This window comes from Oncorhynchus gorbuscha, linkage group LG04 (genome assembly GCF_021184085.1).
Source record: "Oncorhynchus gorbuscha isolate QuinsamMale2020 ecotype Even-year linkage group LG04, OgorEven_v1.0, whole genome shotgun sequence".
Taxonomy (NCBI): domain Eukaryota; kingdom Metazoa; phylum Chordata; class Actinopteri; order Salmoniformes; family Salmonidae; genus Oncorhynchus; species Oncorhynchus gorbuscha.
In genome coordinates this window covers 86,343,213-86,370,905 of record NC_060176.1, presented here as the reverse complement: position 1 = coordinate 86,370,905, position 27,693 = coordinate 86,343,213, and the positions used below count along the sequence as shown (strand labels likewise).

Sequence of the window (27,693 nt, the reverse complement as noted above, 5' to 3'; positions counted from 1 at the left end):
AATAGTCTCAAGGTTTTATAGGGCAGGTTCTCAATAGTCTGAAGGTAGGACAGGGCAGGGTCTCAATAGTCTGAAGGTAGGACAGGGCAGGTTCTCGATAGTCTGAAGGTAGGACAGGACAGGGTCTCAATAGTCTGAAGGTTTTATAGGGCAGGATCTCAATAGTCTGAAGGTTTTATAGGGCAGGATCTCAATAGTGTGAAGGTTTTATAGGGCAGGGTCTCAATAGTCTGAAGGTTTTATAGGGCAGGGTCTCAATAGTCTCAAGGTAGGACAGGACAGGGTCTGAATAGACTGAAGGTAGGACAGGACAGGGTCTCAATAGTCTGAAGGTTTTAAAGGACAGGGTCTCAATAGTCTGAAGGTTTTATAGGGCAGGGTCTCAATAGTCTGAAGGTTTTAAAGGACAGGGTCTCAATAGTCTGAAGGTTTTATAGGGCAGGGTCTCAATAGTCTGAAGGTTTTATAGGGCAGGGTCTCAATAGTCTGAACGTAGGACGGGGCAGGTTCTCGATAGTCTGAAGGAAGGACAGGACAGGGTCTCAATAGTCTGAAGGTTTTATAGGGCAGGGTCTCAATAGTCTGAAGGTAGGACAGCGCAGGTTCTCAATAGTCTGAAGGTTTTATAGGGCAGGATCTCAATAGTCTGAAGGTTTTATAGGGCAGGATCTCGATAGTCTGAAGGTTTTATAGGACAGGCTCTCAATAGTCTGAAGGTTTTTTAAGGCAGGTTCTCAATAGTCTGAAGGTTTTATAGGGCAGGGTCTCAATAGTCTGAAGGTAGGACAGGGCAGGATCTCAATAGTCTGAAGGTAGGACAGGGCATGATCTCAATAGTCTGAAGGTAGGACAGGGCAGGATCTCAATAGTCTGAAGGTTTTATAGGGCAGGGTCTCAACAGTCTGAAGGTAGGACAGGGCAAGGTCTCAATAGTCTCAAGGTTTTATAGGGCAGGTTCTCAATAGTCTGAAGGTAGGACAGGGCAGGGTCTCAATAGTCTGAAGGTAGGACAGGGCAGGTTCTCGATAGTCTGAAGGTAGGACAGGACAGGGTCTCAATAGTCTGAAGGTTTTATAGGGCAGGATCTCAATAGTCTGAAGGTTTTATAGGGCAGGATCTCAATAGTGTGAAGGTTTTATAGGGCAGGGTCTCAATAGTCTGAAGGTTTTATAGGGCAGGGTCTCAATAGTCTCAAGGTAGGACAGGACAGGGTCTGAATAGACTGAAGGTAGGACAGGACAGGGTCTCAATAGTCTGAAGGTTTTAAAGGACAGGGTCTCAATAGTCTGAAGGTTTTATAGGGCAGGGTCTCAATAGTCTGAAGGTTTTAAAGGACAGGGTCTCAATAGTCTGAAGGTTTTATAGGGCAGGGTCTCAATAGTCTGAAGGTTTTATAGGGCAGGGTCTCAATAGTCTGAACGTAGGACGGGGCAGGTTCTCGATAGTCTGAAGGAAGGACAGGACAGGGTCTCAATAGTCTGAAGGTTTTATAGGGCAGGGTCTCAATAGTCTGAAGGTAGGACAGCGCAGGTTCTCAATAGTCTGAAGGTTTTATAGGGCAGGATCTCAATAGTCTGAAGGTTTTATAGGGCAGGATCTCGATAGTCTGAAGGTTTTATAGGACAGGCTCTCAATAGTCTGAAGGTTTTTTAAGGCAGGTTCTCAATAGTCTGAAGGTTTTATAGGGCAGGGTCTCAATAGTCTGAAGGTAGGACAGGGCAGGATCTCAATAGTCTGAAGGTAGGACAGGGCATGATCTCAATAGTCTGAAGGTAGGACAGGGCAGGATCTCAATAGTCTGAAGGTTTTATAGGGCAGGGTCTCAACAGTCTGAAGGTAGGACAGGGCAAGGTCTCAATAGTCTCAAGGTTTTATAGGGCAGGTTCTCAATAGTCTGAAGGTAGGACAGGGCAGGGTCTCAATAGTCTGAAGGTAGGACAGGGCAGGTTCTCGATAGTCTGAAGGTAGGACAGGACAGGGTCTCAATAGTCTGAAGGTTTTATAGGGCAGGATCTCAATAGTCTGAAGGTTTTATAGGGCAGGATCTCAATAGTGTGAAGGTTTTATAGGGCAGGGTCTCAATAGTCTGAAGGTTTTATAGGGCAGGGTCTCAATAGTCTCAAGGTAGGACAGGACAGGGTCTGAATAGACTGAAGGTAGGACAGGACAGGGTCTCAATAGTCTGAAGGTTTTAAAGGACAGGGTCTCAATAGTCTGAAGGTTTTATAGGGCAGGGTCTCAATAGTCTGAAGGTTTTAAAGGACAGGGTCTCAATAGTCTGAAGGTTTTATAGGGCAGGGTCTCAATAGTCTGAAGGTTTTATAGGGCAGGGTCTCAATAGTCTGAACGTAGGACGGGGCAGGTTCTCGATAGTCTGAAGGAAGGACAGGACAGGGTCTCAATAGTCTGAAGGTTTTATAGGGCAGGGTCTCAATAGTCTGAAGGTAGGACAGCGCAGGTTCTCAATAGTCTGAAGGTTTTATAGGGCAGGATCTCAATAGTCTGAAGGTTTTATAGGGCAGGATCTCGATAGTCTGAAGGTTTTATAGGACAGGCTCTCAATAGTCTGAAGGTTTTTTAAGGCAGGTTCTCAATAGTCTGAAGGTTTTATAGGGCAGGGTCTCAATAGTCTGAAGGTAGGACAGGGCAGGATCTCAATAGTCTGAAGGTAGGACAGGGCATGATCTCAATAGTCTGAAGGTAGGACAGGGCAGGATCTCAATAGTCTGAAGGTTTTATAGGGCAGGGTCTCAACAGTCTGAAGGTAGGACAGGGCAAGGTCTCAATAGTCTCAAGGTTTTATAGGGCAGGTTCTCAATAGTCTGAAGGTAGGACAGGGCAGGGTCTCAATAGTCTGAAGGTAGGACAGGGCAGGTTCTCGATAGTCTGAAGGTAGGACAGGACAGGGTCTCAATAGTCTGAAGGTTTTATAGGGCAGGATCTCAATAGTCTGAAGGTTTTATAGGGCAGGATCTCAATAGTGTGAAGGTTTTATAGGGCAGGGTCTCAATAGTCTGAAGGTTTTATAGGGCAGGGTCTCAATAGTCTCAAGGTAGGACAGGACAGGGTCTGAATAGACTGAAGGTAGGACAGGACAGGGTCTCAATAGTCTGAAGGTTTTAAAGGACAGGGTCTCAATAGTCTGAAGGTTTTATAGGGCAGGGTCTCAATAGTCTGAAGGTTTTAAAGGACAGGGTCTCAATAGTCTGAAGGTTTTATAGGGCAGGGTCTCAATAGTCTGAAGGTTTTATAGGGCAGGGTCTCAATAGTCTGAACGTAGGCCGGGGCAGGTTCTCGATAGTCTGAAGGAAGGACAGGACAGGGTCTCAATAGTCTGAAGGTTTTATAGGGCAGGGTCTCAATAGTCTGAAGGTAGGACAGCGCAGGTTCTCAATAGTCTGAAGGTTTTATAGGGCAGGATCTCAATAGTCTGAAGGTTTTATAGGGCAGGATCTCGATAGTCTGAAGGTTTTATAGGACAGGCTCTCAATAGTCTGAAGGTTTGTTAAGGCAGGTTCTCAATAGTCTGAAGGTTTTATAGGGCAGGGTCTCAATAGTCTGAAGGTAGGACAGGGCAGGATCTCAATAGTCTGAAGGTAGGACAGGGCATGATCTCAATAGTCTGAAGGTAGGACAGGGCAGGATCTCAATAGTCTGAAGGTTTTATAGGGCAGGGTCTCAACAGTCTGAAGGTAGGACAGGGCAAGGTCTCAATAGTCTCAAGGTTTTATAGGGCAGGTTCTCAATAGTCTGAAGGTAGGACAGGGCAGGGTCTCAATAGTCTGAAGGTAGGACAGGGCAGGTTCTCGATAGTCTGAAGGTAGGACAGGACAGGGTCTCAATAGTCTGAAGGTTTTATAGGGCAGGATCTCAATAGTCTGAAGGTTTTATAGGGCAGGATCTCAATAGTGTGAAGGTTTTATAGGGCAGGGTCTCAATAGTCTGAAGGTTTTATAGGGCAGGGTCTCAATAGTCTCAAGGTAGGACAGGACAGGGTCTCAATAGTCTGAAGGTTTTAAAGGACAGGGTCTCAATAGTCTGAAGGTTTTATAGGGCAGGGTCTCAATAGTCTGAAGGTTTTAAAGGACAGGGTCTCAATAGTCTGAAGGTTTTATAGGGCAGGGTCTCAATAGTCTGAAGGTTTTATAGGGCAGGGTCTCAATAGTCTGAACGTAGGACGGGGCAGGTTCTCGATAGTCTGAAGGAAGGACAGGACAGGGTCTCAATAGTCTGAAGGTTTTATAGGGCAGGGTCTCAATAGTCTGAAGGTAGGACAGGGCAGGTTCTCAATAGTCTGAAGGTTTTATAGGGCAGGATCTCAATAGTCTGAAGGTTTTGTAGGGCAGGATCTCGATAGTCTGAAGGTTTTATAGGGCAGGGTCTCAATAGTCTGAAGGTTTTATAGGGCAGGATCTCGATAGTCTGAAGGTTTTATAGGGCAGGGTCTCAATAGTCTGAAGGTAGGACAGGGCGGGATCTCAATAGTCTGAAGGTAGGACAGGGTGGGATCGCAATAGTCTGAAGGTAGGACAGGGCGGGATCTCAATAGTCTGAAGGTTTTTTAAGGCAGGTTCTCAATAGTCTGAAGGTTTTATAGGGCTTGATCTCAATAGTCTGAAGGTAGGACAGGACAGGGCTCAATAGTCTGAAGGTTTTATAGGGCAGGTTCTCAATAGTCTGACGGTTTTATAGGGCAGGGTCTCAATAGTCTGAAGGTAGGACAGGACAGGGTCTCAATAGTCTGAAGGTTTTATAGGGCAGGATCTCAATAGTCTGAAGGTAGGACAGGGCAGGATCTCAATAGTCTGAAGGTTTTATAGGGCAGGGTCTCAATAGTCTGAAGGTAGGACAGGACAGGTTCTCAATAGTCTGAAGGGTTTATAGGGTACGGTCTCAATAGTCTGAAGGTAGGACAGGGCAGGATCTCAATAGTCTGAAGGTTTCATAGGGCAGGGTCTCAATAGTCTGAAGGTAGGACAGGACAGGTTCTCAATAGTCTGAAGGTTTTATAGGGCACGGTCTCAATAGTCTGAAGGTTTTATAGGGCAGGGTCTCAATAGTCTGAAGGTAGGACAGGGCAGGTTCTCGATAGTCTGAAGGTAGGACAGGACAGGGTCTCAATAGTCTGAAGGTTTTATAGGGCAGGATCTCAATAGTCTGAAGGTTGGACAGGGCAGGATCTCAATAGTCTGAAGGTTTTATAGGGCAGGATCTCAATAGTCTGAAGGTTTTATATGGCAGGGTCTCAACAGTGTGAAGGTTTTATAGGGCAGGGTCTCAATAGTCTGAAGGTTTTATAGGGCAGGGTCTCAATAGTCTAAAGGTAGGACAGGGCAGGATCTCAATAGTCTCAAGGTAGGACAGGACAGGGTCTGAATAGACTGAAGGTAGGACAGGACAGGGTCTCAATAGTCTGAAGGTAGGACAGGGCAGGGTCTCAATAGTCTGAAGGTTTTATAGGGCAGGATCTCAATAGTCTGAAGGTAGGACAGGGCAGGATCTCAATAGTCTGAAGGTAGGACAGGGCGGGATCGCAATAGTCTGAAGGTAGGACAGGACAGGATCTCAATAGTCTGAAGGTTTTATAGGGCAGGTTCTCAATAGTCTGACGGTTTTATAGGGCTTGATCTCAATAGTCTGAAGGTAGGACAGGGCAGGATCTCAATAGTCTGAAGGTTTTATAGGGCAGGTTCTCAATAGTCTGAAGGTAGGACAGGGCAGGATCTCAATAGTCTGAAGGTTTTATAGGGCAGGGTCTCAACAGTCTGAAGGTAGGACAGGGCAAGGTCTCAATAGTCTGAAGGTAGGACAGGGCAGGGTCTCAATAGTCTGAAGGTAGGACATCCCAGGGTCTTCGTGTGTGTGTGTTTTAATGTCTGCTGTCCTCTTAACAGAAAGGCGCAGGCTACCACCTGGACCTGTTCTGGGTTGCAGTTCTGATGATTGTATGTTCCTTCATGGGGTTGCCATGGTACGTGGCGGCGACGGTCATCTCAATCGCTCACATAGACAGTCTGAAGATGGAGACAGAGACATCCGCCCCTGGAGAAATGCCCAAGTTCTTGGGAGTGAGGTGAGCATGATGACAAAATCAAATCAAAATCTAATTTGATTTGTCACATGAGTCGTATACAACAGGTGTAGACTAGTACTGTGTCGATGTCCAAGGGTACTAGGTAATTGAGGTAGATATGTAAATCGACTAGACAACAGGACAGATAATAAACGGTAACAGCAGTGTTAATTTAAATAGTTAGTGCATAAAGTGTCAATGCTGATATTCCAGGTAGCTATTGGTTAACTATTTATCAGTCTTGGGGGTAGAAGCTGTTCAGCGTCCTGTTGGTTTCAGACTTAGTGCATCGGTACCGCTTGGTGTGCGGTAGCAGAAAGAACAGTATATAGGTCATGGATGGCAGGAAGCTTAGCCCAGTGATGTACCTGGCCGTATGCATCATCCTCTGTAGCACTTTATGGTCGGATGCCTTGCAGTTGCCATACCAAGCAGTGATGCAACTGGTCAAGATGCTCTGAATGGTGCAGCTGTAGACGCCAAATATTTTCATCCTCCTGAGGGGGAAGGGGCATTGTCATGCCCTCTTCATGACTGTGTTGGTGTGTTTGGACTATGATAATTCTTTAGTTATGTGGACACAGAGTAACGTGAAGCTCTCAACCTGCACCACTACAGCCCATCGATGTGGATTGGGGCGTGCTTGACCCTCCTTTTCCTGAAGTCCATGATCAACTCCTTTTAGCTTGCTGAAATTGAAGGAGAGCTTGTTGTCCTGGCACCACACTACCAGGTCTCTGACCTCCTCCCTGTAGGCTGTCTCATGGTCACCGGTGATGCCTACCACTGCCGTGTCTTCTGCAAACTTAATGATGGTGTTGGAGTCGTGCGCTGCCAAGCAATCGTGGTTGAACAGGGAATACAGGAGGGGACTAAGCAGGAGTGTGGGGCCCATGTGTAGGTTCAGTGTGGAGGATATGTTGTTACCTACCCTCACCACCTGGTGCCGGCCCATCAAGAAGTCTAGGATCCAGTTACAGAGGTAGGTGTTTAATCCCAGGGTCCTTAGCTTAGAGATGAGCTTGGAGGGCACTCGGAGGGCACTAAATGCTGAGCTGTAGTCAATGAACAGTGTTCTCACAGATTGTCATTTTGTCCAGGTGGGTGACGGCAATGTGGAGGGCAGTAGAGTTTGCATCATCTGTGGATCTCTAGGGGTGGTATGGGCAGTTGTTCCAGGGTGTCTGGGACAATGGTGTTGATGTGAGCCATGACCAGCGTTTCAATGCATTTCATGTCTACAGATGTGAGTGCTACAGGCGGTAATCATTAAGACATGTTACCTTGGTCTTCTTGGGCACAGGGACTATGGTGGTATGCTTGATTTGCCAAATGGAGGGCGAGGGAGAGGTTTGTATGCGTCTCTGTGTGTGGAAAGGTGGTCTAGAGGTTTTTTCCCTATTAGTTACACAGGTGAGATGCAGGTAGAAATGAGGCAAAATGGATTTCAGTTGTCCTGCATTAAGGCTGCCTCTGGGTGAGCATTTTGTTGTTTCCTTATGGCCCTAAGACCGTTGAGTGCGGTCTTAATGCCGGCATAGGTTTTTTCGGTGGTAAATCGACAGCTACGAAAAATATAGATTAAATCTCTATTGGTTACTGTGTGTTTGTGTGTATAACCAAAGCTATGTGTATGTTTTCCCAAGGGAGCAGAGAGTCACTGGTGTGTGTGTATTCATTCTGACGGGGCTGTCTGTCTTTATGTCTCCCATCCTCAAGGTATGTACCTACCTACTGTATACTGTAGACTGTAGGCTGTACTGTAGACGCTAAATGACTTAAATGTAAATGTATACTATAGATTGTAGGCTGTAATGTAGACTACTGTATACTGTAGACTGTGGGCTATACTGTAGACGACTGTATACTGTAGACAGTAGGCTGTACTGTAGACTACTGTAGACTATATACTGAAGACTATAGACTTTAGTCTGTACTGTAGACTACTGTAGGCTGTACTGTAGATTACTGTAGTCCACTGTAGACTGTAGGCTGTGCTGTAGACTGTAGACTGAATTATGCACTGTAGAATACTGTAGACTGTGGACTGTGTTCTGTACTGTAGACTAGTGTCGTGTCGTTGGCTATGCCGGATCAAGTGATATGACATGCTATTCTATCAAATAATTTCTCTGTAATTAATATTACCTGATTGAGCTAATGTAATTAGCTAGAATATTTATGGAGCTGTTATCTTCTGAATAAACTCTTAAAGACCTAGTAATATTTTTCATCAATAGCAGTCAATATTAATCGTCATCTTAACTCAGTCTCATCTGAAAGTTGTAAATTCTTTGTTATCTGCACGAACCCTGGCTAACAAGTTGAATCAGCAATAGTTAGGTATTTATTTACTAAATACATAACTAATCACATAGAATTACACATACACATAATTCAATCATAACTTGATTATAAATTACGTCATAAAGGAAAACGTCCCTAGCGGGCGGAACAGATATGACAGCTGGTTACACAAAAGAAAAGGGGCTGGGTTTGAGTGAAAGAGCGGGAAGACTGAGGAACAAAGGGCGCAGCTGTGCTATCGTAAATACAGAATCTTGTGCATTCTAAATTACCGCCCATTTGGAAAAGGAAAATGCAATAAATATTTACTCTGAGCTACACTTCGGTAGGTTGGTGGTAGATGGAAGACAGTGTGGCCCAACCGAGTCCTTTGTCCTTTGAAGAATGTCTCTTGTGGTCAACTGGATACGTTGTAGTAACGTCGTTATATGATAGACGGGATACTCTGTCTGTTCCTCCCTAACCCTCATTTGCATCTGCTGTTGCTTACTCAACGGCTTGGAGGTATCACTTCTATAGTGAATAAGAGTTCAAAGTTCATACCATTCGCAACCAAAGCTCATGCTGATGTTTGCTTCATTCTATAATTATTATCTGAACCATTCTGACATCGGACCGTCGTCCTCACATCTTCGGAACAGGAGGTTATATTGTCGTCAAGGATTTATATAGGAAGGGAGAGGAGGGCGTGTTTGAAAAGTTTTATAGCCCATGTCCCTTCACAGGGGCGGGCCACTGATTGAGCAGAGCCCTATCTTATGAAAACGCAAATCTCATATTTTAGAAGCTAAAATCACATTCACCCCATCATTAATAATTTAATATTCAAACATTTAAATTGAACAACAATTCCATGTGAATCCGATAACTCTGATGTGTAGACTTTCCACTGTAGAGTTTATGTCATCTTATCATTGATAAGAATGTCTCAGATGACAACCGAACTGACATCATATTCATTAAGTACCACCGCATATGTTCAATTGGTAGGATTATAAGAATATAGGTCATTTCCCCCCACCTTCTGATGTTCCCAGAATCTCTATGTTAACCAAAGGGTTTGCAAATGTAACATCAGTAGGGTAGAGAGAGGAAAAAGGGGAAAGAGGTATTTATGACTGTCATAAACCTATCCCCCAGGCCAACGTCATGACACTAGTGTAGACTAGACTGTACTGTAGACTACTGTAGACTGTAGAATGTACTTTTGCCTACTGTATACCATAGGCTGTAGACTGCAGACTACTGTAGACTGTGGGCTGTACTGTAAACTACTGTAGACTTAACTGTACTGTAGACTACTGTAGACTGTAGGCTGTGCTGTATACTACTGTAGACAACTGTAGACTGTAGGCTCTATTGTAGACTGTAGACTGTAGGCTGTACTGTAGTCGACTGTAGGCTCTATTGTAGACTGTAGACTGTAGGCTGTACTGTAGACGACTGTAGAATGTAGTTTAGACTACTGTAGACTACTGTAGACTGTAGGCTGTACTGTAGACTGTGGGCTATGGGCTGTACTGTAGACTATTGTAGACTGTAGACTGTGGTCTATACTGTAGACTACTGTAGACTGTAGGCTGTACAATAGACTACTGTAGACTGTAGGCTGTACTGTAGACTGTGGGCTATGGGCTGTACTGTAGACTATTGTAGACTGTAGACTGTGGTCTATACTGTAGACTACTGTAGACTGTAGGCTGTACAATAGACTACTGTAGACTATAGGCTGTACTGTAGACTGTGGGCTATGGGCTGTACTGTAGACTATTGTAGACTGTAGGATGTACTGTAGACTACGGTAGAACATAGACTGTAGGCTGTACAATAGACTGTAGACTGTATGCTGTACTGTAGACTGATGTAGACTGTAGATTGTACTTTAGACTACTGTATACCGTAGGCTGTATGCTGTAGGCTGTACTGTAGACTACTAAAAGCTGTACTGTAGACTGTGGGCTGTACTGCAGACTACTGTAGACTGTAGGCTTTATTGTAGACTGTGGGCTGTACTGCAGACTACTGTAGACTCTAGACTGTGAGCTGTAATATAAACTGCTTTAGATTGTGTGCTGTACTGTAGACTACTGTGGGCTGTACTGTAGACTGTAGAATGTATACTGTACTGTAGACTACTTTGGACCATAGAATGTAGACTGTAAACTGTAGTCTGTACTGTAGACCACATTAGACTGTAGTCTGTAGGCTGTACTGTAGACTACTGTGGACCATAGACTGTAGACTGTAGTCTGTACTGTAGACAACTATAGGCCATAGTCTGTGCTGTAGACTACTGTAGACCATAGGCTGTGGACTGTAGGCTGTACTGTAGACTACTGTGGATTGTAGGCTGTACAGTAGACTGCTGTAGAGTGTAAGCTGTACTGTAGACTATTGTAGAGTGTAGGCTGTACTGTAGACTATTGTAGAGTGTAAGCTGTACTGTAGACTATTGTAGAGTGTAGGCTGTACTGTAGACTATTGTAGAGTGTAAGCTGTACTGTAGACTATTGTAGAGTGTAAACTGTACTGTAGACTATTGTAGACTGTAGGCTGTACTGTAGACAACTTTGGACCATAGGCTGTAGAATGTAGTCTATATATACCACCATAGACCACTATAGACTGTAGGCTGTACTGTAGACTAATATTGACTACTGTAGGCTGTACTGTAAACTACTGTAGACTACAGTAGATGATAGATTGTAGACTGTATACTGAAGACTGTAGACTGTAATCTGTACTCTAGACTGGCGGCTGTACTGTAGTCCACTGTAGCTGTACTGTAGACTACTGTAGACTATTGCCTGTATACTGTAGGCAGTATTGTAGTCTACTATAGACCATATACTTTAGACTGTATGCTGTACTGTTGAGTACTATAGACTGTAGGTTGCAATGTAGACTAATGTAGAATTTATTGTAGATTACTGTAGACTGTAGAATGTACTACCGACTGTGGACTGTAAAACAATAATAAAAACTCTGTTTCTCTTCAAGTTCATCCCCATGCCAGTGCTGTATGGAGTGTTCCTCTACATGGGCGTGGCCTCTCTTAATGGAGTGCAGGTATTGGCTGATCAGGACCCGAGGGAACCAATGCCTGCATGTCACATTTACAGTTAGATTAGTTACATGTAGCAGAGGCTCTTATCCAGAATGATTTGCAATATGGACTAAACCGAAAATACGTAATAGGAGCTTTCTGACTAGGCTTTTGTCTCTCTCCCCCCCCTTCCCAATCCATATCTCTTTCTCTCTCCGTCTCTCTCGCCGTCATTCTCTCCGTCATTCTCTCTCTCTCCCATCCTTCTCTCTCTCATCCCACCTCCATCTCCCCCACCTCCCCCTTCATCTCTCTCTTCACCCCTCCCCTCTATTTCTCTCTCTCTCTCCCCCACCTCCCCTCCATCTCTCTCCCTCCCCTCCATCTCTCTTCCTCCCCCACCTCCCCCTCCATCTCTCTCTCTCCCCTCCATCTCTCTTCCTCCCCCTACCCTTCCCTCCATCTCTCTCTCCACCCCTCCCCTCTATTTCTCTCTCTCTCCCCCCTCCTCCCCCTGCATCTCTCTCTCTCCCTCCATCTCTCTTCCTCCCCCTACCCTTCCCTACATCTCTCTCTCTCCCCCTACCCTTCCCTCCATCTCTCTCTCCCCCACCTCCCCTCCATCTCTCTCTCTCCCCCATCTCATCTCTCTCTCTCTCCCCCTACCCTTCCCTCCATCTCTCTCTCCCCACCTCCCCTCCATCTCTCTTCCCCCCCCATCCTCCCTCCATCTCTCTCTCTCCCCTCCATCTCTCTTCCTCCCCCACCTCCCCCTCCATCCCTCCCCCTCCATCCATCCCCTCCATCTCTCTCTCCCTCCATCTCTCTTCCTCCCCCTACCCTCCCCTCCATCTCTCTCTCTCCCCTCCATCTCTCTTCCTCCCCCTACCCTTCCCTCCATCTCTCTTCCTCCCCCTACCCTCCCCTCCATCTCTCTTCCTCCCCTCCCCTCCCCTCCATCTATCTCTCTCCCCTCCATCTCTCTTCCTCCCCCACCTCCCCTCCATCTATCTCTCTCCCTCCATCTCTCTTCCTCCCCCACCTCCCCTCCATCTATCTCTCTCCCCTCCATCTCTCTCTCTCCCCTCCATCTCTCTTCCTCCCCCTCCATCTCTCTCTCCCCTCCATCTCTCTTCCTCCCCCTACCCTTCCCTCCATCTCTCTCTCCCTCCATCTCTCTTCCTCCCCCACCTCCCCCTCCATCTCTCTCTCCCCTCCATCTCTCTTCCTCCCCAACCTCCCCTCCATCTCTCTCTCTCCCTCCATCTCTCTTCCTCCCCCATACCCTTCCCTCCATCTCTCTCTCTCCCCTCCATCTCTCTTCCTCCCCCCTACCCTTCCCTCCATCTCTCTCTCTCCCCTCCATCTCTCTTCCTCCCCCAACTCCCCTCCATCTCTCTCTCTCCCCTCCACCTCCCCTCCATCTCTCTCTCTCCCTCCATCTCTCTTCCTCCCCCTACCCTTCCCTCCATCTCTCTTCCTCCCCCACCTCCCCCTCCATCTCTCTTCCTCCCCCACCTCCCCCTCCATCTCTCTTCCTCCCCCTACCCTTCCCTCCATCTCTCTCTCTCCCCTCCATCTCTATTCCTCCCCCACCTCCCCTCCATCTCTCTCTCTCCCTCCATCTCTCTTCCTCCCCCTACCCTTCCCTCCATCTATCTCTCTCCCTCCATCTCTCTTCCTCCCCCACCTCCCCCTCCATCTCTCTCTCTCCCCTCCATCTCTCTTCCTCCCCCTACCCTTCCCTCCATCTCTCTCTCTCCCTCCATCTCTCTTCCTCCCCCTACCCTTCCCTCCATCTCTCTCTCTCCCCTCCATCTCTCGTCCTCCCCTACCCTTCCCTCCATCTCTCTCTCTCCCCTCCATCTCTCTCTCTCCCCTCCATCTCTCTCTCCCCCTACCCTTCCCTCCATCTCTCTCTCCCCTCCATCTCTTCCTCCCCCTACCCTTCCCTCCATCTCTCTCTCCCCTCCATCTCTTCCTCCCCCTACCCTTCCTTCCCTCCATCTCTCTCTCTCCCCTCCATCTCTCTTCCTCCCCCTACCCTTCCCTCCATCTCTCTCCTTCCCTCCATCTCTCTTCCTCCCCCACCCTTCCCTTCCATCTCTCTCCTTCCCTCCATCTCTCTTCCTCCCCACCTCCCCCTCCATCTCCTTCCTTCCTCCATCTCTCTCTCCCCTCCATCTCCTTCCTCCCCCTACCCTTCCCTCCATCTCTCTCTCCCCTCCATCTCTCTTCCTTCCCTCCATCTCTTTTCCTTCCCTCCATCTCTCTCTCTCCCCTCCATCTCTCTCTCTCCCCTCCATCTCTCTTCCTCCCCCTACCCTTCCCTCCATCTCTCTTCCTTCCCTCCATCTCTCTCTCTCCCCTCCATCTCTCTTCCTCCCCCTACCCTCCCCTCCATCTCTCTTCCTCCCCCTACCCTTCCCTCCATCTCTCTCTAGTTCATGGACCGTCTCCAGCTGCTCCTGATGCCAGCTAAGCATCAGCCTGACCTTGTGTACCTGCGCCATGTTCCTCTGAGAAAGGTCCACCTGTTTACCTTCATCCAGATCCTGTGTCTGGCACTGCTCTGGGTCCTCAAGTCCACCGTAGCCGCGATTATCTTCCCTGTCATGGTGAGTCTCCTCTGATCGTAATGACCAACTAGCTTCAGATCCTGCTTCTGGTAGTTCTGTTTATGTGCGTGTGAGTTAACAATGTATCGTGTGGTGTCAGATCCTGGCCCTGGTGGCGGTGAGGAAGACAATGGACTACATGTTCTCTCAACACGAGCTGAGCTTCCTGGATGATGTCATCCCTGAGAAGGACAAGAAGAAGAAGGAGGACGCTAAGCAGAAGAAGAAGATGAGGAGCATTGACAGTGACATAGATGATGTGAGCATTTAAAGACATGTCCAACGTTCTAGATCAGCAGTTAGATTATACCAATGTTCTAAATCAGTGAAAGGTTCTACCAACATTATAGATAAGTGTTACATTCTACCAACATTCAAGTTCAGCGTTAGATTCTATCATTGTTATATGTTCTAAATCTAAATAGGGTTAGGTGCTATCATTGTTCTAGATCAGGGTTAGGTTCTATCATTGTTATATGTTCTAAATCTAAATAGGGTTAGGTGCTATCCTTGTTCTAGATCAGGGTTAGGTTCTATCATTGTTGTAGATCAGGGTTAGATTATATCCTTGTTCTAGATCAGGGTTAGGTTCTATCATTGTTATATGTTCTAAATCTAAATAGGGTTAGATTATATCATTGTTCTAGATCAGGGTTAGGTTCTATCATTGTTATATGTTCTAAATCTAAATAGGGTTAGGTGCTATCCTTGTTCTAGATCAGGATTAGGTTCTATCATTGTTGTAGATCAGGGTTAGGTTCTATCATTGTTGTAGATCAGGGTTAGATTATATCCTTGTTCTAGATCAGGGTTAGGTTCTATCATTGTTATATGTTCTAAATCTAAATAGGGTTAGATTATATCATTGTTCTAGATCAGGGTTAGATTATATCATTGTTGTAGATCAGGGTTAGGTTCTATCATTGTTGTAGATCAGGGTTAGATTATATCATTGTTGTAGATCAGGGTTATATCCTTGTTGTAGATCAGGGTTAGGTTCTATCATTGTTATATGTTCTAAATCTAAATAGGGTTAGGTGCTATCCTTGTTCTAGATCAGGGTTATGTTCTATCATTGTTGTAGATCAGGGTTAGATTCTATCATTGTTATATGTTCTAAATCTAAATAGGGTTAGGTGCTATCATTGTTCTAGATCAGGGTTATGTTCTGTCATTGTTGTATATCAGGGTTATGTTCTATCATTGTTGTAGATCAGGGTTATGTTCTATCATTGTTGTAGATCAGGGTTAGATTATATCATTGTTGTAGATCAGGGTTATGTTCTATCATTGATGTAGATCAGGGTTATATTCTATCATTGTTATATGTTATAAATCTAAATAGGGTTAGGTGCTATCATTGTTCCAGATCAGGGTTATGTTCTATCATTGTTCTAGATCAGGGTTAGATTATATCATTGTTATATGTTCTAAATCTAAATAGGGTTAGGTGCTATCCTTGTTCTAGATCAGGGTTATGTTCTATCATTGTTGTAGATCAGGGTTAGATTATATCCTTGTTGTAGATCAGGGTTAGATTATATCATTGTTGTAGATCAGGGTTAGATTATATCCTTGTTCTAGATCAGGGTTAGGTTCTATCATTGTTCTAGATCAGGGTTATGTTCTATCATTGTTATATGTTCTAAATCTAAATAGGGTTAGGTTCTATCCTTGTTCTAGATCAGGGTTATGTTCTATCATTGTTATATGTTCTAAATCTAAATAGGCGTAGGTGCTATCCTTGTTCTAGATCAGGGTTATGTTCTGTCATTGTTGTAGATCAGGGTTAGGTTCTATCATTGTTGTAGATCAGGGTTAGATTATATCATTGTTGTAGATCAGGGTTAGATTATATCATTGTTGTAGATCAGGGTTAGATTATATCATTGTTGTAGATCAGGGTTATATCCTTGTTGTAGATCAGGGTTAGGTTCTATCATTGTTATATGTTCTAAATCTAAATAGGGTTAGGTGCTATCATTGTTCTAGATCAGGGTTATGTTCTGTCATTGTTGTATATCAGGGTTAGATTATATCCTTGTTCTAGATCAGGGTTATGTTCTATCATTGTTGTAGATCAGGGTTATTTTCTATCATTGTTGTAGATCAGGGTTAGATTATATCATTGTTGTAGATCAGGGTTATATCCTTGTTGTAGATCAGGGTTATATCCTTGTTGTAGATCAGGGTTATGTTCTATCATTGTTGTAGATCAGGGTTAGATTATATCATTGTTGTAGATCAGGGTTATGTTCTATCATTGATGTAGATCAGGGTTATATTCTATCATTGTTATATGTTCTAAATCTAAATAGGGTTAGGTGCTATCATTGTTCCAGATCAGGGTTATGTTCTATCATTGTTGTAGATCAGGGTTAGATTATATCCTTGTTGTAGATCAGGGTTAGGTTCAATCATTGTTATATGATCTAAATCTAAATAGGGTTAGGTGCTATCCTTGTTCTAGATCAGGGTTATGTTCTATCGTTGTTGTAGATCAGGGTTAGATTATATCATTGTTATATGTTCTAAATCTAAATAGGGTTATGTGCTATCCTTGTTCTAGATCAGGGTTATGTTCTATCATTGTTATAGATCAGGGTTATGTTCTATCATTGTTATAGGTTCTAAATCTAAATAGGGTTAGGTGCTATCCTTGTTCTAGATCAGGGTTATGTTCTATCATTGTTATATGTTCTAAATCTAAATAGGGTTAGGTGTTATCCTTGTTCTAGATCCTTGTTCTATCAGGGTTATGTTCAATCATTGTTCTAGATCAGGGTTAGATTATATCCTTGTTGTAGATCAGGTTATGTTCTATCATTGTTGTAGATCAGGGTTAGATTATATCATTGTTGTAGATCAGGGTTATGTTCTATCATTGATGTAGATCAGGGTTATATTCTATCATTGTTATATGTTCTAAATCTAAATAGGGTTAGGTGCTATCATTGTTCCAGATCAGGGTTATGTTCTATCATTGTTATATGTTCTAAATCTAAAGAGGGTTAGGTGCTATCCTTGTTCTAGATCAGGGTTATGTTCAATCATTGTTCTAGATCAGGGTTAGATTCTATCATTGTTATATGTTCTAAATCTAAATAGGGTTAGGTGCTATCCTTGTTCTAGATCAGGGTTATGTTCTATCATTGTTCTAGATCAGGGTTAGATTATATCATTGTTATATGTTCTAAATCTAAATAGGGTTAGGTGCTATCCTTGTTCTAGATCAGGGTTATGTTCTATCATTGTTATATGTTCTAAATCTAAATAGGGTTAGGTGTTATCCTTGTTCTAGATCAGGGTTATGTTCTATCATTGTTCTAGATCAGGGTTAGGTTCTATCATTGTTATATGTTCTAAATCTAAATAGGGTTAGGTGCTATCCTTGTTCTAGATCAGGGTTAGGTTCTATCATTGTTGTAGATCAGGGTTAGATTATATCATTGTTGTAGATCAGGGTTAGTTCTATCATTGTTGTAGATCAGGGTTAGATTATATCCTTGTTCTAGATCAGGGTTAGGTTCTATCATTGTTGTTGATCAGGGTTAGGTTCTATCATTGTTATATGTTCTAAATCTAAATAGGGTTAGGTGCTATCCTTGTTCTAGATCAGGGTTATGTTCTATCATTGTTGTAGATCAGGTTAGATTATATCCTTGTTGTAGATCAGGTTAGATTCTATCATTGTTATATGTTCTAAATCTAAATAGGGTTAGGTGCTATCATTGTTCTAGATCAGGGTTAAGTTCTATCATTGTTGTAGATCAGGGTTAGATTATATCCTTGTTGTAGATCAGGGTTAGATTCTATCATTGTTATATGTTCTAAATCTAAATAGGGTTAGGTGCTATCATTGTTCTAAATCAGGGTTATGTTCTATCATTGTTCTAGATCAGGGTTAGGTTCTATCATTGTTATATGTTCTAAATCTAAATATGGTTAGGTGCTATCCTTGTTCTAGATCAGGGTTATGTTCTATCACTGTTCTAGATCAGGGTTAGATTATATCATTGTTATATGTTCTAAATCTAAATAGGGTTAGGTGCTATCCTTGTTCTAGATCAGGGTTATGTTCTAAATCTAAATAGGGTTAGGTGCTATCCTTGTTCTAGATCAGGGTTATGTTCTATCATTGTTGTAGATCAGGTTAGATTATATCATTGTTGTAGATCAGGGTTAGATTATATCATTGTTGTAGATCAGGGTTATATCCTTGTTGTAGATCAGGGTTAGGTTCTATCATTGTTATATGTTCTAAATCTAAATAGGGTTAGGTGCTATCATCGTTCTAGATCAGGGTTATGTTCTATCATTGTTGTAGATCAGGGTTAGATTATATTATTGTTGTAGATCAGGGTTATATCCTTGTTGTAGATCAGGGTTAGGTTCTATCATTGTTATATGTTCTAAATCTAAATAGGGTTAGGTGCTATCCTTGTTCTAGATCAGGGTTATGTTCTATCACTGTTCTAGATCAGGGTTAAATTATATCATTGTTATATGTTCTAAATCTAAATAGGGTTAGGTGCTATCCTTGTTCTAGATCAGGGTTATGTTCTAAATCTAAATAGGGTTAGGTGCTATCCTTGTTCTAGATCAGGGTTATGTTCTATCATTGTTGTAGATCAGGGTTAGATTATATCATTGTTATATGTTCTAAATCTAAATAGGGTTAGGTGCTATCCTTGTTCTAGATCAGGGTTATGTTCTATCATTGTTCTAGATCAGGGTTAGATTATATCATTGTTATATATTCTAAATATAAATAGGGTTAGGTGCTATCATTGTTCTATGTTCTAAATCTAAATAGGGTTAGGTGCTATCCTTGTTCTAGATCAGGGTTAAGTTCTATCATTGTTCTAGATCAGGGTTAGGTGCTATCATTGTTCTATGTTCTAAATCTAAATAGGGTTAGGTGCTATCCTTGTTCTAGATCAGGGTTATGTTCTATCATTGTTCTAGATCAGGGTTAGGTTCTATCATTGTTATATGTTCTAAATCTAAATAGGGTTAGGTGCTATCCTTGTTCTAGATCAGGGTTAGATACTATCATTGTTGTAGATCGGGGTTAGATTATATAATTGTTGTAGATCAGGGTTAGGTTCTATCATTGTTCTAGATCAGGGTTAGATTATATCATTGTTGTAGATCAGGGTTAGGTTCTATCATTGTTCTAGATCAGGGTTAGATTATATCATTGTTGTAGATCAGGGTTATGTTCTATCATTGTTATATGTTATAAATCTAAATAGGGTTAGTTGCTATCATTGTTCTAGATCAGGGTTATGTTCTATCATTGTTATATGTTATAAATCTAAATAGGGTTAGGTGCTATCATTGTTCTAGATCAGGGTTATGTTCTATCATTGTTATATGTTCTAAATCTAAATAGGGTTAGGTGCTATCATTGTTGTAGATCAGGGTTAGATTATATCATTGTTCTAGATCAGGGTTATGTTCTATCATTGTTCTAGATCAGGGTTATGTTCTATCATTGTTGTAGATCAGCGTTAGATTCTATCATTTTTGTAGATCAGGGTTAGGTTCAATCATTGTTATATGTTCTAAATCTAAATATGGTTAGGTGCTATCCTTGTTCTAGATCAGAGTTATGTTCTAAATCTAAATAGGGTTAGGTGCTATCCTTGTTCTAGATCAGGGTTATGTTCTATCATTGTTGTAGATCAGGGTTAGATTATATCATTGTTATATGTTCTAAATCTAAATAGGGTTAGGTGCTATCCTTGTTCTAGATCAGGGTTATGTTCTATCATTGTTCTAGATCAGGGTTAGATTATATCATTGTTATATATTCTAAATATAAATAGGGTTAGGTGCTATCATTGTTCTATGTTCTAAATCTAAATAGGGTTAGGTGCTATCCTTGTTCTAGATCAGGGTTATGTTCTATCATTGTTCTAGATCAGGGTTAGGTTCTATCATTGTTGTAGATCAGGGTTAGGTTCTATCATTGTTCTAGATCAGGGTTAGATTATATAATTGTTGTAGATCAGGGTTAGGTTCTATCATTGTTCTAGATCAGGGTTAGATTATATCATTGTTGTAGATCAGGGTTAGGTTCTATCATTGTTCTAGATCAGGGTTAGATTATATCATTGTTGTAGATCAGGGTTATGTTCTATCATTGTTATATGTTATAAATCTAAATAGGGTTAGTTGCTATCATTGTTCTAGATCAGGGTTATGTTCTATCATTGTTATATGTTATAAATCTAAATAGGGTTAGGTGCTATCATTGTTCTAGATCAGGGTTATGTTCTATCATTGTTATATGTTCTAAATCTAAATAGGTTAGGTGCTATCATTGTTGTAGATCAGGGTTAGATTATATCATTGTTCTAGATCAGGGTTATGTTCTATCATTGTTCTAGATCAGGGTTATGTTCTATCATTGTTGTAGATCAGCGTTAGATTCTATCATTTTTCTAGATCAGGGTTAGGTTCAATCATTGTTATATGTTCTAAATCTAAATATGGTTAGGTGCTATCCTTGTTCTAGATCAGAGTTATGTTCTAAATCTAAATAGGGTTAGGTGCTATCCTTGTTCTAGATCAGGGTTATGTTCTATCATTGTTGTAGATCAGGGTTAGATTATATCATTGTTATATGTTCTAAATCTAAATAGGGTTAGGTGCTATCCTTGTTCTAGATCAGGGTTATGTTCTATCATTGTTCTAGATCAGGGTTAGATTATATCATTGTTATATATTCTAAATATAAATAGGGTTAGGTGCTATCATTGTTCTATGTTCTAAATCTAAATAGGGTTAGGTGCTATCCTTGTTCTAGATCAGGTTATGTTCTATCATTGTTCTAGATCAGGGTTAGGTTCTATCATTGTTGTAGATCAGGGTTAGGTTCTATCATTGTTCTAGATCAGGGTTATGTTATATAATTGTTGTAGATCAGGGTTAGGTTCTATCATTGTTCTAGATCAGGGTTAGATTATATCATTAAGATCAGGGTTAGGTTCTATCATTGTTCTAGATCAGGGTTAGATTATATCATTGTTGTAGATCAGGGTTATGTTCTATCATTGTTATATGTTATAAATCTAAATAGGGTTAGTTGCTATCATTGTTCTAGATCAGGGTTATGTTCTATCATTGTTATATGTTCTAAATCTAAAAAGGGTTAGGTGCTATCCTTGTTCTAGATCAGCGTTATGTTATATCATTGTTCTAGATCAGGGTTAGATTATATCATTGTTGTAGATCAGGGTTAGGTTCTATCATTGTTGTAGATCAGGGTTAGATTATATCCTTGTTCTTTATCAGGGTTAGGTTCTATCATTGTTGTTGATCAGGGTTAGATTATATCATTGTTCTAGATCAGGGTTAGATTATATAATTGTTGTAGATCAGGGTTAGGTTCTATCATTGTTCTAGATCAGGGTTAGATTATATCATTGTTGTAGATCAGGGTTAGGTTCTATCATTGTTCTAGATCAGGGTTAGATTATATCATTGTTGTAGATCAGGGTTATGTTCTATCATTGTTATATGTTATAAATCTAAATAGGGTTAGTTGCTATCATTGTTCTAGATCAGGGTTATGTTCTATCATTGTTATATGTTCTAAATCTAAAAAGGGTTAGGTGCTATCCTTGTTCTAGATCAGCGTTATGTTATATCATTGTTCTAGATCAGGGTTAGATTATATCATTGTTGTAGATCAGGGTTAGGTTCTATCATTGTTGTAGATCAGGGTTAGATTATATCCTTGTTCTTTATCAGGGTTAGGTTCTATCATTGTTGTTGATCAGGGTTAGATTATATCATTGTTCTAGATCAGGGTTAGGTGCTATCCTTGTTCTAGATCAGGGTTATGTTCTATCATTGTTCTAGATCAGGGTTAGATTATATCCTTGTTGTAGATCAGGGTTAGATTATATCCTTGTTGTAGATCAGGGTTAGATTATATCCTTGTTCTAGATCAGGGTTATGTTCTATCATTGTTGTAGATCAGCGTTAGATTATATCAATGTTGTAGATCAGGGTTAGATTATATCCTTGTTCTAGATCATTATTATATTATATTATTATATTATTATATTATTATTATTATTATTATATATTAGATCAGGATTATGTTCTATCATTTTTGTAGATCAGGGTTAGGTTCAATCATTGTTATATGTTCTAAATCTAAATATGGTTAGGTGCTATCCTTGTTCTAGATCAGGGTTATGTTCTATCACTGTTCTAGATCAGGGTTAGATTATATCATTGTTATATGTTCTAAATCTAAATATGGTTAGGTGCTATCCTTGTTCTAGATCAGGGTTATGTTCTATCACTGTTCTAGATCAGGGTTAGATTATATCATTGTTATATGTTCTAAATCTAAATAGGGTTAGGTGCTATCCTTGTTCTAGATCAGGGTTATGTTCTATCATTGTTGTAGATCAGGGTTAGATTATATCATTGTTATATGTTCTAAATCTAAATAGGGTTAGGTGCTATCCTTGTTCTAGATCAGGGTTATGTTCTATCATTGTTCTAGATCAGGGTTAGATTATATCATTGTTATATATTCTAAATATAAATAGGGTTAGGTGCTATCATTGTTCTATGTTCTAAATCTAAATAGGGTTAGGTGCTATCCTTGTTCTAGATCAGGGTTATGTTCTATCATTGTTCTAGATCAGGGTTAGGTTCTATCATTGTTATATGTTCTAAATCTAAATAGGGTTAGGTGCTATCCTTGTTCTAGATCAGGGTTAGATTCTATCATTGTTGTAGATCAGGGTTAGATTATATAATTGTTGTAGATCAGGGTTATGTTCTATCATTGTTCTAGATCAGGGTTAGATTATATCATTGTTGTAGATCAGGGTTAGGTTCTATCATTGTTCTAGATCAGGGTTAGATTATATCATTGTTGTAGATCAGGGTTATGTTCTATCATTGTTATATGTTATAAATCTAAATAGGGTTAGTTGCTATCATTGTTCTAGATCAGGGTTATGTTCTATCATTGTTATATGTTCTAAATCTAAATAGGGTTAGGTGCTATCCTTGTTCTAGATCAGGGTTATGTTCTAAATCTAAATAGGGTTAGGTGCTATCCTTGTTCTAGATCAGGGTTATGTTCTATCATTGTTGTAGATCAGGGTTAGATTATATCATTGTTATATGTTCTAAATCTAAATAGGGTTAGGTGCTATCCTTGTTCTAGATCAGGGTTATGTTCTATCATTGTTCTAGATCAGGGTTAGATTATATCATTGTTATATATTCTAAATATAAATAGGGTTAGGTGCTATCATTGTTCTATGTTCTAAATCTAAATAGGGTTAGGTGCTATCCTTGTTCTAGATCAGGGTTAAGTTCTATCATTGTTCTAGATCAGGGTTAGGTGCTATCATTGTTCTATGTTCTAAATCTAAATAGGGTTAGGTGCTATCCTTGTTCTAGATCAGGGTTATGTTCTATCATTGTTCTAGATCAGGGTTAGGTTCTATCATTGTTATATGTTCTAAATCTAAATAGGGTTAGGTGCTATCCTTGTTCTAGATCAGGGTTAGATACTATCATTGTTGTAGATCGGGGTTAGATTATATAATTGTTGTAGATCAGGGTTAGGTTCTATCATTGTTCTAGATCAGGGTTAGATTATATCATTGTTATATATTCTAAATATAAATAGGGTTAGGTGCTATCATTGTTCTATGTTCTAAATCTAAATAGGGTTAGGTGCTATCCTTGTTCTAGATCAGGGTTAAGTTCTATCATTGTTCTAGATCAGGGTTAGGTGCTATCATTGTTCTATGTTCTAAATCTAAATAGGGTTAGGTGCTATCCTTGTTCTAGATCAGGGTTATGTTCTATCATTGTTCTAGATCAGGGTTAGGTTCTATCATTGTTATATGTTCTAAATCTAAATAGGGTTAGGTGCTATCCTTGTTCTAGATCAGGGTTAGATACTATCATTGTTGTAGATCGGGGTTAGATTATATAATTGTTGTAGATCAGGGTTAGGTTCTATCATTGTTCTAGATCAGGGTTAGATTATATCATTGTTATATATTCTAAATATAAATAGGGTTAGGTGCTATCATTGTTCTATGTTCTAAATCTAAATAGGGTTAGGTGCTATCCTTGTTCTAGATCAGGGTTAAGTTCTATCATTGTTCTAGATCAGGGTTAGGTGCTATCATTGTTCTATGTTCTAAATCTAAATAGGGTTAGGTGCTATCCTTGTTCTAGATCAGGGTTATGTTCTATCATTGTTCTAGATCAGGGTTAGGTTCTATCATTGTTATATGTTCTAAATCTAAATAGGGTTAGGTGCTATCCTTGTTCTAGATCAGGGTTAGATACTATCATTGTTGTAGATCAGGGTTAGATTATATAATTGTTGTAGATCAGGGTTAGGTTCTATCATTGTTCTAGATCAGGGTTAGATTATATCATTGTTGTAGATCAGGGTTAGGTTCTATCATTGTTCTAGATCAGGGTTAGATTATATCATTGTTGTAGATCAGGGTTATGTTCTATCATTGTTATATGTTATAAATCTAAATAGGGTTAGTTGCTATCATTGTTCTAGATCAGGGTTATGTTCTATCATTGTTATATGTTATAAATCTAAATAGGGTTAGGTGCTATCATTGTTCTAGATCAGGGTTATGTTCTATCATTGTTATATGTTCTAAATCTAAATAGGGTTAGGTGCTATCATTGTTGTAGATCAGGGTTAGATTATATCATTGTTCTAGATCAGGGTTATGTTCTATCATTGTTCTAGATCAGGGTTATGTTCTATCATTGTTGTAGATCAGCGTTAGATTCTATCATTTTTGTAGATCAGGGTTAGGTTCAATCATTGTTATATGTTCTAAATCTAAATATGGTTAGGTGCTATCCTTGTTCTAGATCAGAGTTATGTTCTAAATCTAAATAGGGTTAGGTGCTATCCTTGTTCTAGATCAGGGTTATGTTCTATCATTGTTGTAGATCAGGGTTAGATTATATCATTGTTATATGTTCTAAATCTAAATAGGGTTAGGTGCTATCCTTGTTCTAGATCAGGGTTATGTTCTATCATTGTTCTAGATCAGGGTTAGATTATATCATTGTTATATATTCTAAATATAAATAGGGTTAGGTGCTATCATTGTTCTATGTTCTAAATCTAAATAGGGTTAGGTGCTATCCTTGTTCTAGATCAGGGTTATGTTCTATCATTGTTCTAGATCAGGGTTAGGTTCTATCATTGTTGTAGATCAGGGTTAGGTTCTATCATTGTTCTAGATCAGGGTTAGATTATATAATTGTTGTAGATCAGGGTTAGGTTCTATCATTGTTCTAGATCAGGGTTAGATTATATCATTGTTGTAGATCAGGGTTAGGTTCTATCATTGTTCTAGATCAGGGTTAGATTATATCATTGTTGTAGATCAGGGTTATGTTCTATCATTGTTATATGTTATAAATCTAAATAGGGTTAGTTGCTATCATTGTTCTAGATCAGGGTTATGTTCTATCATTGTTATATGTTCTAAATCTAAAAAGGGTTAGGTGCTATCCTTGTTCTAGATCAGCGTTATGTTATATCATTGTTCTAGATCAGGGTTAGATTATATCATTGTTGTAGATCAGGGTTAGGTTCTATCATTGTTGTAGATCAGGGTTAGATTATATCCTTGTTCTTTATCAGGGTTAGGTTCTATCATTGTTGTTGATCAGGGTTAGATTATATCATTGTTCTAGATCAGGGTTAGGTGCTATCCTTGTTCTAGATCAGGGTTATGTTCTATCATTGTTCTAGATCAGGGTTAGATTATATCCTTGTTGTAGATCAGGGTTAGATTATATCCTTGTTGTAGATCAGGGTTAGATTATATCCTTGTTCTAGATCAGGGTTATGTTCTATCATTGTTGTAGATCAGCGTTAGATTATATCAATGTTGTAGATCAGGGTTAGATTATATCCTTGTTCTAGATCATTATTATATTATATTATTATATTATTATATTATTATTATTATTATTATATATTAGATCAGGGTTATGTTCTATCACTGTTCTAGATCAGGGTTAGATTATATCATTGTTATATGTTCCAAATCTAAATAGGGTTAGGTGCTATCCTTGTTCTAGATCAGGGTTATGTTCTATCATTGTTGTAGATCAGGGTTAGATTATATCATTGTTATATGTTCTAAATCTAAATAGGGTTAGGTGCTATCCTTGTTCTAGATCAGGGTTATGTTCTATCATTGTTCTAGATCAGGGTTAGATTATATCATTGTTATATATTCTAAATATAAATAGGGTTAGGTGCTATCATTGTTCTATGTTCTAAATCTAAATAGGGTTAGGTGCTATCCTTGTTCTAGATCAGGGTTATGTTCTATCATTGTTCTAGATCAGGGTTAGGTTCTATCATTGTTATATGTTCTAAATCTAAATAGGGTTAGGTGCTATCCTTGTTCTAGATCAGGGTTATGTTCTATCATTGTTCTAGATCAGGGTTAGATTATATCATTGTTATATATTCTAAATATAAATAGGGTTAGGTGCTATCATTGTTCTATGTTCTAAATCTAAATAGGGTTAGGTGCTATCCTTGTTCTAGATCAGGGTTATGTTCTATCATTGTTCTAGATCAGGGTTAGGTTCAATCATTGTTATATGTTCTAAATCTAAATAGGGTTAGGTGCTATCCTTGTTCTAGATCAGGGTTAGATTCTATCATTGTTGTAGATCAGGGTTAGATTATATAATTGTTGTAGATCAGGGTTAGGTTCTATCATTGTTCTAGATCAGGGTTAGATTATATCATTGTTGTAGATCAGGGTTAGGTTCTATCATTGTTCTAGATCAGGGTTAGATTATATCATTGTTGTAGATCAGGGTTATGTTCTATCATTGTTATATGTTATAAATCTAAATAGGGTTAGTTGCTATCATTGTTCTAGATCAGGGTTATGTTCTATCATTGTTATATGTTCTAAATCTAAATAGGGTTAGGTGCTATCCTTGTTCTAGATCAGCGTTATGTTCTATCATTGTTCTAGATCAGGGTTAGATTATATCATTGTTGTAGATCAGGGTTAGGTTCTATCATTGTTGTAGATCAGGGTTAGATTATATCCTTGTTCTTTATCAGGGTTAGGTTCTATCATTGTTGTTGATCAGGGTTAGATTATATCATTGTTCTAGATCAGGGTTAGGTGCTATCCTTGTTGTAGATCAGGGTTAGATTATATCCTTGTTGTAGATCAGGGTTAGATTCTATCATTGTTATATGTTCTAAATCTAAATAGGGTTAGGTGCTATCATTGTTCTAGATCAGGGTTATGTTATATCATTGTTGTAGATCAGCGTTAGATTCTATCATTGTTGTAGATCAGGGTTAGGTTCTATCATTGTTGTAGATCAGGGTTAGATTATATCCTTGTTCTTTATCAGGGTTAGGTTCTATCATTGTTGTTGATCAGGGTTAGATTATATCATTGTTCTAGATCAGGGTTAGGTGCTATCCTTGTTCTAGATCAGGGTTGTGTTCTATCATTGTTCTAGATCAGGGTTAGATTATATCCTTGTTGTAGATCAGGGTTAGATTATATCCTTGTTGTAGATCAGGGTTAGATTATATCCTTGTTCTAGAT

General features: G+C 40.1%; 1 protein-coding gene across 1 annotated transcript in view; it reads left to right on the top strand.

Moving 5' to 3' along the window:
- The window catches only part of slc4a4a (solute carrier family 4 member 4a), a 533,895-nt gene that overhangs the window by 454,578 nt on the left and 51,624 nt on the right, over nt 1-27,693 (top strand). The window contains 5 exon segments of the mRNA XM_046348253.1: nt 5,895-6,073; nt 7,720-7,792; nt 11,381-11,449; nt 13,871-14,044; nt 14,145-14,303. Coding sequence (XP_046204209.1) covers nt 5,895-6,073; nt 7,720-7,792; nt 11,381-11,449; nt 13,871-14,044; nt 14,145-14,303 — 654 coding nt within the window.